A 12766-nucleotide genomic window follows, 5' to 3' on the forward strand; every position below is an offset into this window, starting at 1 on the left:
TTGTGGGATGTGCTTGCGCGAATGGGATATCAGAATACGTTCGGTGCTTGGGCGTGGTTTACGTGTAGGTGCTTAGAGCGTTTCGTGGTGATTGATATCGTAAAGTTTAGCGGCATAGGACAAACAGCAATATATATTTATATAATCTGAAAGGGAGGAAGACGAAGACATGGATCAAATCTTGTTATCGGATAGGGTAAAATACCTATGCTCCTGCGGTTTTCTCAAGCCTGTCTACCTCGTGTATTTCTGCCGGCATTGCCTGAAAATCAGATGTGGAAACTGCGTTTCTCATGAGGTATTATATCCTTGTAGGCTACTCTGGATAGTTGTGATAACAATGTTGAATCATTGGTTTGCTTGTTTCCCCTTTCCTTTCTATGCATTTTTGGTCATATGGTGATGCTCCTTCACACATGCACATAACTCAGAAGTGGTTTTATGGTTGGCCTTATGGTGGTCCCATAGTTCTCAATGAAGTATTTGCTGTGATTCAATCTGAGGCATCATCACTACCCAGTGATCCATATGCTTAGCTCAACAAGGTGCGAAAGTAGTTTTTATTTGGTGTTGATGGGCTAATAGTTTTAGCCAAATTCCAGGTGGACTTTATGTACTGCAGTGGATGCCTGGAGATGATGTCCAACACAGAGGCTGGCCTGAAAAAGAACAGGTGTGCCACATGCAAGGAGTGTCCCTCATGTGGACAAACACTGAGCACCCGAGCTACAAGCATTCAGGTGAGCTTAATACCCAAGCTACAAGTGTTCAGGTGAGTGAGTACCTGAGCTACAAGCATGCAGGTGAGCTGGGCACCTGGGCTACAGGTGCTGTGTTTAGGTCAGGTGAGTGCCTGAACTACAAGTGCTCTGATGAGCTGATGAGCTGAGCACCTGATTCACAAACATTCAGGTAAGCTGCTGTGCATCACTTCACATGGAAAGGCCCTGATTGTCAGGCCTGGTAATGTAGTGTAGAATGTCTTTAAAATGGTAATTGTAGGCTATACAATCTCATGGCTTGTCTCACATCTTTAACTGCTGCCAATGTGCTCTGCTGGAAGACTGTTTCCAACAATATTTGGTGTAATTGCCTGCACATACTGGCTTCACTTGGCTTATATTTGGCTATGCTTCATTGCTTTTCTGGTGCACCTTCAGCTGGCTTTTCAGGGTGACAACAGCACACACCAAGCATGTTTGTACTGATTGTAGTGATTGGCTTCATAAAAAGGGTGGAAGTTATGTGCTATGTTACATAGTAATCATTTGTTATTTCTGATCTAAGCATTCTATCCTAGTGGACACAACTTTGTTGCCCGGGTCTCAACATTGGTCTTTGCATTCACTGCCCCACCATCAGACATGTGTATGTAGTGCTTGCTGTGCACCACCGTCATGTTTTAGTGGTTGTGTTCACATGGATGCAAGGATGCAAGTCATCCTGGCAAGTCACTCTTGTGAGTCAAACTTGATGGCCAGCCTTACAATGATGACTTCCCAGTCTGTTGGTGACATCACAGCTTGGTTTATCATCTGACTGTTCTGAGGTACAGAAGCACTGATCACTCTCTGAGCTGAGGGTGGCATGTTGTGCTTACAATCCCACTACTAAGCTGCGGCCGCGGCCAAGCCGCGGGACGGCGTCTGCGCGTGCTGTGCGTCCACCCCCTGGCTGACCGCCGGCTGGCCACCCGGCAGGCGCCCAGCATGGAGGACCCGACCAAGATCGTGGCGCGCAAGGTGTACTACGTGGCCTGTGGCTTCTGTCGCTGGACGTCACGTGACAGCGGCCTGCCCGACCAGAATGTCGGTCAGTGGTCTGGCGGTGTGGTGTTGTCACCGGCCGGGCGGCGCCGGTCAGTGGTCTGGCGGTGTGGTGTTGTCACCGGCCGGGCGGTGCCGGTCAGTGGTCTGGCGGTGTGGTGTTGTCACCGGCCGGGCGGCGCCGGTCAGTGGTCTGGCGGTGTGGTGTTGTCACCGGCCGGGCGATGCCGGTCAGTGGTCTGGCGGTGTGGTGCCGTCACCGGCCGGGCGGTGCCGGTCAGTGGTCTGGCGGTGCGGTGCCGTCACCGGCCGGGCGGCTCCGATCAGTGTCTGGCGGTGTGGTTTTTGTCTCCGGCCGGGCGGCTCCGGTCAGTGGTCTGGCGGTGTGGTGCCGTCACCGCCGGGCGGCTCCGGTCAATGCCTGGCAGCGTGGTGTTGTCACCGGCCGGGCGGCTCCGGTCAGTGGTCTGGCAGCACGGTGTTGTCACTGGCCGGGTGGCGTCGGTCAGTGGTCTGGCGGTGTGGCGTCGTTAAGCAAGTCAGAATGAATGACAACATAGTATCGTACTTAAGATCATACCATAATGACCTTCTGGAACGAAAATAAGAGGGCACAATAATGCAAAACCTATGGTAGTTACTAATGTTATGACATGGGCCTTTTTCCTATCCAATGCTCAAGTAACACAGAATGACTGATGGAGAAGTGTGTAGAAATATTCGTTAATAACAGCAACGGATGCAAGAAAGGAAGCCCGACGTACATCGTCCCTGGTGTACTTGTCACTGCTGTGCCATTGACGCACGTACCTGTACATCATGGGCCAGTGCATTGCATAAATGAGCTGAGCAGAATGCTCATGACACAAGTCATAAAAACTTGGCAGCACAAACATTCAAAGGTACGCGTAATCGTGATAAGTCCAGCGTCGTGACGTAGTGGCGTTTGGTATGTCTGTCTCGGTCTCATTTACGCGGCACATTTAATTCATCTACAACACAGCTGGCCGTGCTCCGGATCGAACGAGCGAATCTGATCAGTGTGGTTCGTAATGATGAGTTGAACTTCAGACATGAAACATGTAAAAGCTAAACAAACGAGCAAGTTAAACCGTGCATCAGCCTAAGATTTTCAGTTGTAAGATGAACCTGGTCCATTTCAAACGGCTCGACTGAGCCATCTCGTATTGCCTACCGCGTTACTACAGTCTCCCTCATCTTCACTCTGTATAGCTATTTCACCCCTCGACATCCTTGAGTGCACTGATGTCTAATGCGCTCGAACCGGCCTGCGAAGGTCATCATCAGCGCCTGAGCCGATGTCTAGTCCGATGATGATGGCAATAAGTGGATCGCTAGTCACCAGGAGGCAGTAGAACTGGTCCACTACCGGTTGTGTCCGTTTCAGGCCTCCCGCATTCCCCAGCTATACATGTCAGTGGGCAGTGAAGATGACTCGATCACGTCCGCTCCATAAACCAGCGCCTTGTGTACTGACGATGGCATAAATTACCACTGACACAGTGACACGAACAACTAACCCGTGCCCGTGGCGTATTGCGCGCACCTATGAATGTGGATAGGTGGGAATAAGGCCAGGGCAGACAGGGTGGACCGGTTTTGGGCCGGAGCCACACTCGCCGCTTCACAGGGTTTGCTGACGTCTGGGCACGGATGACGTGCCGGTATGCCGTCGTCTGATGTGTCGCTTCCCCCTGATCACGGCTGGTCAGCCACCCAGCTCACCCTCTCTCTGAAATGTCTTTGTGCCATTTTGTCCCGTTTATTGACAATCGCTTTGTGTTTTGAAACCGCCGTGTTGGTCTTAACTGACAGCGCATATGATACCCAAATGACGCGCTCGAAAGCCGCAATCCAAACATACACCGTCGAGGGACCAAAGTGGCCCGTCTCCGTGCGTGCGACGCGAGCTGAAAGCGTGTTCAGGCCAGTCGTTTCCTTCCGCTTTGCTTCGCACACAGTGCAAGACGCACTGCTCTTGGTGTCTGCCAGAGCAGTGATGACTCAACAGAGTCGTGCGGCCGACCGGTCGGCTGGACGCCGACTTACTGGAATCCGCATCACGCTGTGTTATGAGGGTTCTAGTAAGCAACAAGACCTGTTCTATCGCTGTAACAATTTTTGGAGACTGTTCCTCACACGTTGTCAAGCATTCTGAATTCAGTCAAAAGTGGACACTGGCAGTGCCTTTTTGTGTTGATCTCCATTACTTTTATGCACTGTTTGTATTTCAAGTGCCACACATGTTTCTCAAAATCATGACTTAAAGACCATTTGTGTCAAATTAAATGTCAAAATATTTAAGGCACGCTCTGGTTATCCCTTTTATGCCGATACATGTTGTCCTAGGAATATCTTTTTTCCTGAATACGTGACAAGCCTGCTGTCAATTTGTGGCCGCCAACATCAATCGGCTCAAGCGACTGAAAGTGGTTCACAGGATCTGATTTATTCGGCGCAAGTAAACAACGAAAACAGATAGTTGGCCAGTCATGCATGTCACTGGCCAAGCATGTCAGGAATAAAGTGAGATTCTGGCCAAATATGGACCAGAATTAGCACAGTGCGCACCGCCAGTGGGGCCGCAGCAGTGTCCATCGCCTGAGCCGAGCCTGTTTGAGAACCCCACCTGTGCGTGGCGGCGGTCCGTCTGATGCTGCTGTTGGCCCGCCAGCGTCCGGCACCTGGACGGAGTTTGAGAACCCCGACCGTGAGAGGCTCAACACACTGCTGGACAACTACCGCGCGCTGGCCATGCTGGAGAAGGTGCAGAAAGAGCAGCGCAAGTACGGCCGGCAGGATACGTGAGTCAGGACTCGTGCATTCGCGATTCGCGGTGTCGAACAGAATGACTCGTGTCGCGCGTGTGGGAACTTGTGCTGGGTGATAAGGGAGCGGCCCACGGTAATGAAAGGTTGTGACACCTGTAGGGGCTCGTGATACCGATCATACGGCCGTCACGGCTTTGACGTCACGGTGGCACGCCGCTGAAAACATGTGGCACACGGCTGAGAGCTCGCGACTCGTGGGTGTAACATGGACTCCTGGGGATTGGGTGCGCTGGCGACTCTTGGTTGCACTCGCGTCTCTTGGGTGTAACACGGAATCTTGGGTGCACTCGGACTCTTGGGTGCACTCGAGACTCCTGGATGTTCTCGTGACTCGTGGGTGTACTCTGACTCATGGGTGCGGCGTGCGAGTAGATTGTCATGACACGCGAATGGAAGCATCTCCTGAAGAATCGGGACTTGCGACACGCAAAGAAAGGACCAGGAGCGATGGTCTCCCACTGGATTTACTGGTCAAGCTCCTGGCCCTGTCGTATTTCATTGGTGGCTTATGGTTGGTTCATGTGTGCTTAAAGTGTTTTACGTCGAATGACATTGGAATTGGCTTCTGGTAAGCGATGGTGTTGTGTGGGTGAGGTTTTCTGGTCGCCTTCTTTGTGCTTTGTTTGTGTTCTCCCTTTTTCGTAAGAATTGGAAGCATTATTAACTTCGCCTATGTTTCGCATTGTCGCTCGTGCGACACGTCGACATTTTTGAACCATGAATCGTCCCTAGTCCTCCCTTGCGTTTGATAGCGAAGCGCACTGGAGCTACCTAACGCGTGCATTGTCTGTCCCGGCGCGGCCGGCGCGGACGATCGTCGACAGGCCATACTCTTGACTCACTCACCTCTCTTTCTGGCCCGTGTCAGGAACCGGCGTTTTCTGGAGAGCAAGGGCAAGTTCGGCGTGCTGGCGCGGGCCACGCGCAAACAGGCCGGCCTCCCGCCGTCACGCAGCCTGGCGCTAGCCAAGGTGAGGCGAGCCCCTCCCTCAGCCCCACCGCCCCACCGCTCCCTTGCCCCACCGCCCCACCACCCCGTATTTGCGAACGCTGGCGACCTGGGACATTGTGGGGTTGTCTTTTGAGTGCTAGGTTTGCAACATGTGGTGGGTTCGTGTGTAACGGTTTAGTAGGAATTGTAGCCTTATTTTTACAATTATCTTTCCGGACTGCTCACGACATCGTAAAACTCAGATACGTACCTGGATGTAGCGTTCGGGAACCGCAATCAAATTAAGTCAGCTGATGACCAAATTTAAACATAACTTGTTAAATTACATTGTCTGCGTAGCTGACTGCAGCCTCGTGTAGCGAATATACCCCACGGGTCTCACCGTGCTTTTTTCCGGGCTGCACTTTTCGGCAGGAGAAATTTGCTCCCACAGACTCAGGCCTGAGCCCCCACACAAACCATGCAGCTGCCTTTTTGTGTCCAGGGCGGGCGCAGTAGCGACAGTCATGTCTTACCGAGGACACCTGTCCCCCCGACTGTGGGCAGCACATCGGAGGCCTCTGCCTCGCATCGGCGATGTCACGCCACTCTTGCCGCCCCTCGCAGTGAGAAGCGGGCGCAGGGGTGCGAGTGACGCGACCCCCCCCCCCCCCAAACACCGTGGAAGCCCAGCTTTAGCACGCTCGGACGCAGCGAGATAGGACTTGAATGACCCGAGCGCGGCGGTGATGCTCGCTCCGCCCCGCTTGGACCGCTGCCTCCATCGGCCTCCGTCGGCAGGATATGGACGCCAAGACTATGCAGGCCCTGGAGGCCGAGCCGGTGGACGAGGCCGAGCCGCTGCCCGAGGAGCTTCTCACCGAGCCGCTTGTGCTGACATCTGGTGAGAGATGCGTGCACTGCAGTCGCGCGCCCGCCCGCCAGTCGGCCGGCGCGCCGCTATGCGGTGCCGTATGCGTAGGGTGCCTAGAGCCCAGAATCTGCACGAGACAGGCGGCCAAGCCGGAAGGTTATAACCGTGCCGATGTCGTATATAATACCGTATTAACCGTATATATATAACCGTATAACCGTGCCGAGTGTTAGATAGGAAAATGTATTATCACCAACACTGGGAATCAAGAACATTGTCCAAACCTCACGAACATCCCAACCAATGGGCTTCTTGCATCTGAAACCACTCACGGCTTTTCCCTGTTTTTTTGTGGGAGTGGACCCCTTGTTTACTCGTCACATTGAACACAGGTTTGAAATGTCGAACATTGACAATATAACCAACGTTTCCCTGACATACAATGAAGGTCGATAACTGCCGGCGTAAAAACTAGTGAATTCATGATGTGCTGAAAGCCTACCGCCCACCGTCCGTCACGTGCTCTGCACCGCATAATGTAACTTGTGGGTGCGGCCGTGCTGTGTGTGGCCCGACTGACGGCCGCCCTCTGGCCGTGCTGTGTGTGGCCCGACTGACGGCCGCCCTCTGACCGTGCTGTGTGTGGCCCGACTGACGGCTGCCCTCTGACCGTGCTGTGTGCGGCCCGACTGACGGCTGCCCTCTGACCGTGCTGTGTGTGGCCCGACTGACGGCCGCCCTCTGACCGTGCTGTGTGCGGCCCGACTGACGGCCGCCCTCTGACCGTGCTGTGTGTGGCCCGACTGACGGCCGCCCTCTGACCGTGCTGTGTGCGGCCCGACTGACGGCCGCCCTCTGACCGTGCTGTGTGTGGCCCGACTGACGGCCGCCCTCTGACCGTGCTGTGTGTGGCCCGACTGACGGCCGCCCTCTGGCCGTGCTGTGTGCGGCCCGACTGACGGCTGCCCTCTGACCGTGCTGTGTGTGGCCCGACTGACGGCTGCCCTCTGACCGTGCTGTGTGTGGCCCGACTGACGGCCGCCCTCTGACCGTGCTGTGTGTGGCCCGACTGACGGCTGCCCTCTGACCGTGCTGTGTGTGGCCCGACTGACGGCCGCCCTCTGACCGTGCTGTGTGTGGCCCGACTGACGGCTGCCCTCTGACCGTGCTGTGTGCGGCCCGACTGACGGCCGCCCTCTGACCGTACTGTGTGCGGCCCTACTGACGGCCGCCCTCTGACCGTGCTGTGTGTGGCCCTACTGACGGCCGCCCTCTGACCGTGCTGTGTGCGGCCCGACTGACGGCCGCCCTCTGACCGTGCTGTGTGTGGCCCTACTGACGGCCGCCCTCTGACCGTGCTGTGTGCGGCCCGACTGACGGCCGCCCTCTGACCGTGCTGTGTGTGGCCCGACTGACGGCCGCCCTCTGACCGTGCTGTGTGTGGCCCTACTGACGGCCGCCCTCTGGCCGTACTGTGTGCGGCCCTACTAACGGCCGCCCTCTAGCCGTACTGTGTGCGGCCCTACTAACGGCCGCCCTCTGGCCGTACTGTGTGCGGCCCTACTAACGGCCGCCCTCTAGCCGTACTGTGTGCGGCCCTACTAACGGCCGCCCTCTGGCCGTGCTGTGTGCGGCCCTACTAACGGCCGCCCTCTAGCCGTGCTGTGTGCGGCCCGACTGACGGCCGCCCTCTGACCGTGCTGTGTGCGGCCCGACTGACGGCCGCCCTCTGACCGTGCTGTGTGCGGCCCACTGACGGCCGCCCTCTGGCCGTGCTGTGTGCGGCCCACTGACGGCCGCCCTCTGACCGTGCTGTGTGTGGCCCGACTGACGGCCGCCCTCTGACCGTGCTGTGTGCGGCCCGACTGACGGCCGCCCTCTGGCCGTGCTGTGTGCGGCCCACTGACGGCCGCCCTCTGACCGTGCTGTGTGTGGCCCGACTGACGGCCGCCCTCTGACCGTGCTGTGTGTGGCCCGACTGACGGCCGCCCTCTGACCGTGCTGTGTGTGGCCCGACTGACGGCCGCCCTCTGACCGTGCTGTGTGCAGCCCGACTGACGGCCGCCCTCTGGCCGTGCTGTGTGCGGCCCACTGACGGCCGCCCTCTGGCCGTGCTGTGTGCGGCCCACTGACGGCCGCCCTCTGACCGTGCTGTGTGTGGCCCGACTGACGGCCGCCCTCTGACCGTGCTGTGTGCAGCCCACTGACGGCCGCTCTCTTGCCGCGCTGTGTGCGGCCCTACTGACGGCCGCCCTTTGACCGTACTGTGTGTGGCCCGACTGACGGCCGCCTTCTCTGGCCGCCAGCGACGACGCTCGACCAGCGGCTGGCCTTCCCCGAGTTCCAGACGCCCCGGCACGACCTGCTCCAGCCGCAGCACAAGCACGCCGAGCTTAAGCGCTCCATGCGCTGCCGCTACTGCGACCACAACCTTAGCAAGCCCGAGTACAGCGCCATCAGCGTCAAGTTCAGGATCCAGCTGAACGCCTAGTGAGTCGGCGGCGTCCGATGGCGCCTCACGCCCGCCCCCCCCCCCCCCCCCGGCTGTGATGACGTCACACCGTGTGTGGAGCTGAGGCAGCATCGCCTGGGATGCTGTCAGTTGTGCTGTGGGACGGTGTAGCGTGCCGGGCTGTGGTGTGGCGCAGTGGCGATGGATCGGATGTACGGGCGTTCCACCTGCTTGGCTAATGAACACCCATTGGCCTGATGTAGTGTTGTGTGACATGTAGTGATTGTGTTTCAAGCCATCGTTTTGTGATTTGTCACGTTGGCATGCGCCATGCGGTCGGAACCGACTGATGTAGAACGGAGGTGACGACGGAGGTCGCAGACACGAATACCTTCTGTGCCAGCTAGCTTGTGGCGTGCCGTACGCCATAGGGGGCGGTCGAGTGTGGAGGCCCCGGCCTGCCGGTCCGGTAACGCGGGTGTTCCGGCCGCGCGGGGCCGTGTCGTGACGTCAGCTTCCCTGCCCGGCAGCTACCACGTGCCGGACGTCAAGATCCTGTCGGTGGGCGAGCTGGTGCCCGGTCAGGAGACGGAGGCGGTGCTGACGCTCTGCAACCCCACCAGCCACCCGGTCAGTGGGTCGTCCGGGGCTGACTCATCCCCCCCCCCATCTCCATCTCTCCCCAGACCAACCCCATCAACCACCCGGTCAGTGGGCCCGTCGGGGCTGCCCCCCCCCCCCCCTCCACCCCAGACCCACCCCATCAGCCACCGGTCAGTGGGTCGTCCGGGGCTAATCCCCCCCCCCCATCTCTCCCCAGACCAACCCCACCAGCCACCCGGTCAGTGGGCCGTCCGGGGCTAATCCCCTCCCCCCCTCCCCCCCCCCCCACCCATCTCTCTCCAGACCAACCCCACCAGCCACCTGGTCAGTGGGCCATCCAGGGCTAATCCCCCCCCCCCCCACCCATCTCTCCCCAGACCCACCCCATCAGCCACCTGGTCAGTGGGCCGTCCGGGGTTAATCTCCCCCCCCCCGCCCATCTCTCCCCAGACCCACCCCATCAACCAACCCGGTTAGTGGGCCATCCGGGGCTAATCCCCCCCCCCCCCGCCCATCTCTCCTCAGACCAACCCCATCAGCCACCCGGTCAGTGGACCCGTTGGGGCTGCCCCCCCCCCCCTCCCCCTATCCCTCCCCACCAGACCTCGGTGCTGAGTCACGAGGCCGGGGAGCGGGACGCTGAGTTCGACCCCTGGCAAGCGCGCGTTGTGTTGGGAGATGCGTTCAGCGTGGTGGGTCCGGCGGGCTGGAGGTGGTGCGCCGGTGGCTGGTCAGGGGTTGGGGGTAGCGAGGACGCGCGAGCTGACCTCTTCGATCAGCTGCGCCGTTGCCAGTGGACCATCCATGTTCGTTATGTCTGACTGGAGGCGTGCTCTCGCCTGCTTTCCCAGCACTCCGAGCTGATTCGCAGGCTTCTCGGTTGGCCTCAGACATGTGTGCAGTCGGAGACGTGTCCTGCCATTTCGCTGGCAGTCGGAGACGTGGACCCGCCATTTCGCTCTCATTCTTCTTCAGTTGGTTCCGTCACTATACTCCGTGTGCTCACTGCAGTTCCTGATCCCAAGATCAAGTCCACAGAAATTGCGGTCAAGGTATGCAACCAACTGCGAGAGATAAAACTTGCTGACGGTCGGGCGCATCTGGATCCACAGATGGCGATCCGTCTGGAGACGTATCGGGATCCGACGAGGAGGAGCTGCGGGAGGATCCGGACCCGGAACACAAGGAATCGTCTCTGCTGCGACCGGTCACCCTGAAAAGGTCAGGAGAGCGGATGAGGCGGTGTGAAGGTCAGGAGGCGATGTGAAGGCAGGAGATTGGTGTGAAGCCAGGGATTGGTGTGAAGGCCAGAAGAAGGTGTCAAGGCCAGGAGAACAGTATGAAGGTCAGGAGAGCAGTGTGAAGGTAGGGATGTTATGAAGGTCAGGAGAGCGATGTGAAGGTCAGAGAACGTGTAAAGGTTGGAGAGCAATGTGAAGGTCAGGAAAACGGTGTGAAGGCAGGAGAGCAATGTGAAGGTCCGGAAAGAAGCATGAAAGGTCGGAGAGCGTGTGAAGGTGGGAGATAGGTGTGATGGTCAGGAGAGCAATGTTGAGGTCAGGAGAGCCCACGTGGTGAGGTGTTCGAGCCTGGGCTGTCCCCATCATGGTTGCGTGCGTGAGTGGGCGCAACACCATTATACATTTATGGGAGGGGAAATGCGCGCCGTAAACGGTCGTTGGCAGGGTTTTCTTTACTGCCTGATCCACTATGCTCCTGCAAGGTATCGCTCTTGCGTTGCGGATGCAGCTTTTTACATCCAACTTGGCTCGTAAAGGCGGTGCCGGACGATGGCTTGGTTACCACTCGACATTCACCATGCATTAGCATGCATCACATGAATGTCGGGGCAGACTGGAGCCAGGCGTGTACGGGCAGAGGTGTCCTTGACCTGTGACCTCCGTGGCAGGGTGGAGCCGAACATAGTCCAGACGGCGGAGCTGACGCTGCCGGAGGCCGAGATCGTGCTGGCTCCGCGGGACGACTCCGCCGAGTTTGACGAGGCGCCCACGTCGTCTGAATTCCGAGACGACCCCAGGTCAGGACATGCACGGCGCCAGATTAAGGTGTCATGCTGAGCCGGTTCAGGAGTTCAGATGACTGGAGAGCCACCCATCGCATTATATAATGAGTTAATGCGTGATTTAATTATTGTTCAATCGGCTGTTGTAAAATTCAGGCCGTGCTGCTCGCGCATCGAAACGGGTGCATGTGAGCTTGCCGCACATTTCAGTGTGAGAAGTGCTTGTCTGAGCCCTACTGGCTGATTGTGTCCATCAGTAAATAACCGCATGCTCGCTAGTGAGCATGCTCAGCAACGTACGGCTCGAAAACGCGTGGCTGCAATGCATAACACGCAGCGGTGCGATGTGAAGGCTATGGGACGCTTCACCGTTCGGGGTTCCCCCCCCCCCCCCCCCAACAGCAATATGAAGCGTACAATTGTACCGCAGTGGATCGTGACGGAAAATACAGCTGCCTGTCTTCGTCGTTAGTAGGAGACGTGGTGAGGGCTTTAGAATCTTGGTGCCTTAACAGTACATCGCAGTGAGTCGTTTTCAGTGCAAAATGTGTGGCGTGTGTGGCGGTGACGGTGGTGGCTGATGGGCTGGCCGGCGGGGCGGGCGCCCAGCTCCGTGACTGACGCCGCCGTCGGCCCTCCTCAGCGTGGTGTGTGGCGCCAGGCCAACAAGGTAGCGGTGCGGCTGGCCGTGCGGCCGCTCCCCGACCGCCGGCGCCGGCCGCGCCACGGCCGCTCTCCTGCTCCACTACCGCTACACCAACAACACATCGTCACGGCCGAGGCCAAGCTGCCGCAGACGCTGCAGCTGCGCGCGCGCCTCCTGGTCGACTTCGGAGACGTTCACGCTTCCGAGTCGCACTGCTAGGAGGGCGGCTTTGCGGTCGGCCGGGGTTCGGTGTCCGCTGCCGGGTCCGGCCGCCAAGTTCGGTGACGTCACACGTGGTCGGCGGTGCCTCCGTAACGTCACACGTGCCGGCAGTCCCACCGCTCGCTGGTGTTGGCATCTGCTCTGCTATTTGAGGGTTCTAAGTTGTATGGCTGCACTCCAGCCACTGAGCCTGGCTCCTCGGTGCGTTGACATCACTTAGTGGCATGCTCCGGCTCCGCAAAGCCGCTGACACGCTGCGGGGTGACGGGCGGTGTAATATCGCGCACCAGTCTGGTTAAGTCTATCGTCTGGCAAGTTGGCAGCAGCTGCAAAGGCTAATCGTAAGCAGTGTGTCACACAGTATCTTGGTGTGCTTTCTGCAATGTGGGCTTTTGTC

General features: G+C 58.2%; 1 protein-coding gene across 1 annotated transcript; it reads left to right on the plus strand.

Moving 5' to 3' along the window:
* The first annotated feature begins 90 nt into the window (after positions 1 to 90).
* Positions 91 to 12175, plus strand: LOC119098315 (dynactin subunit 4-like). The gene is given in 12 exon segments (XM_037221236.1): positions 91 to 298; positions 603 to 740; positions 1701 to 1812; positions 4462 to 4591; positions 5487 to 5589; positions 6351 to 6453; positions 8730 to 8913; positions 9406 to 9505; positions 10591 to 10626; positions 10629 to 10699; positions 11388 to 11516; positions 12145 to 12175. Coding segments are annotated over 12 exon segments (1266 nt in total). The 5' UTR covers positions 91 to 169.
* The last annotated feature ends 591 nt before the right edge of the window (positions 12176 to 12766 follow it).

This window comes from Pollicipes pollicipes, unplaced genomic scaffold, assembly GCF_011947565.3.
Source record: "Pollicipes pollicipes isolate AB1234 unplaced genomic scaffold, Ppol_2.1 Scaffold_4740;HRSCAF=5597_pilon_pilon_pilon, whole genome shotgun sequence".
NCBI lineage: Eukaryota > Metazoa > Arthropoda > Thecostraca > Pollicipedomorpha > Pollicipedidae > Pollicipes > Pollicipes pollicipes.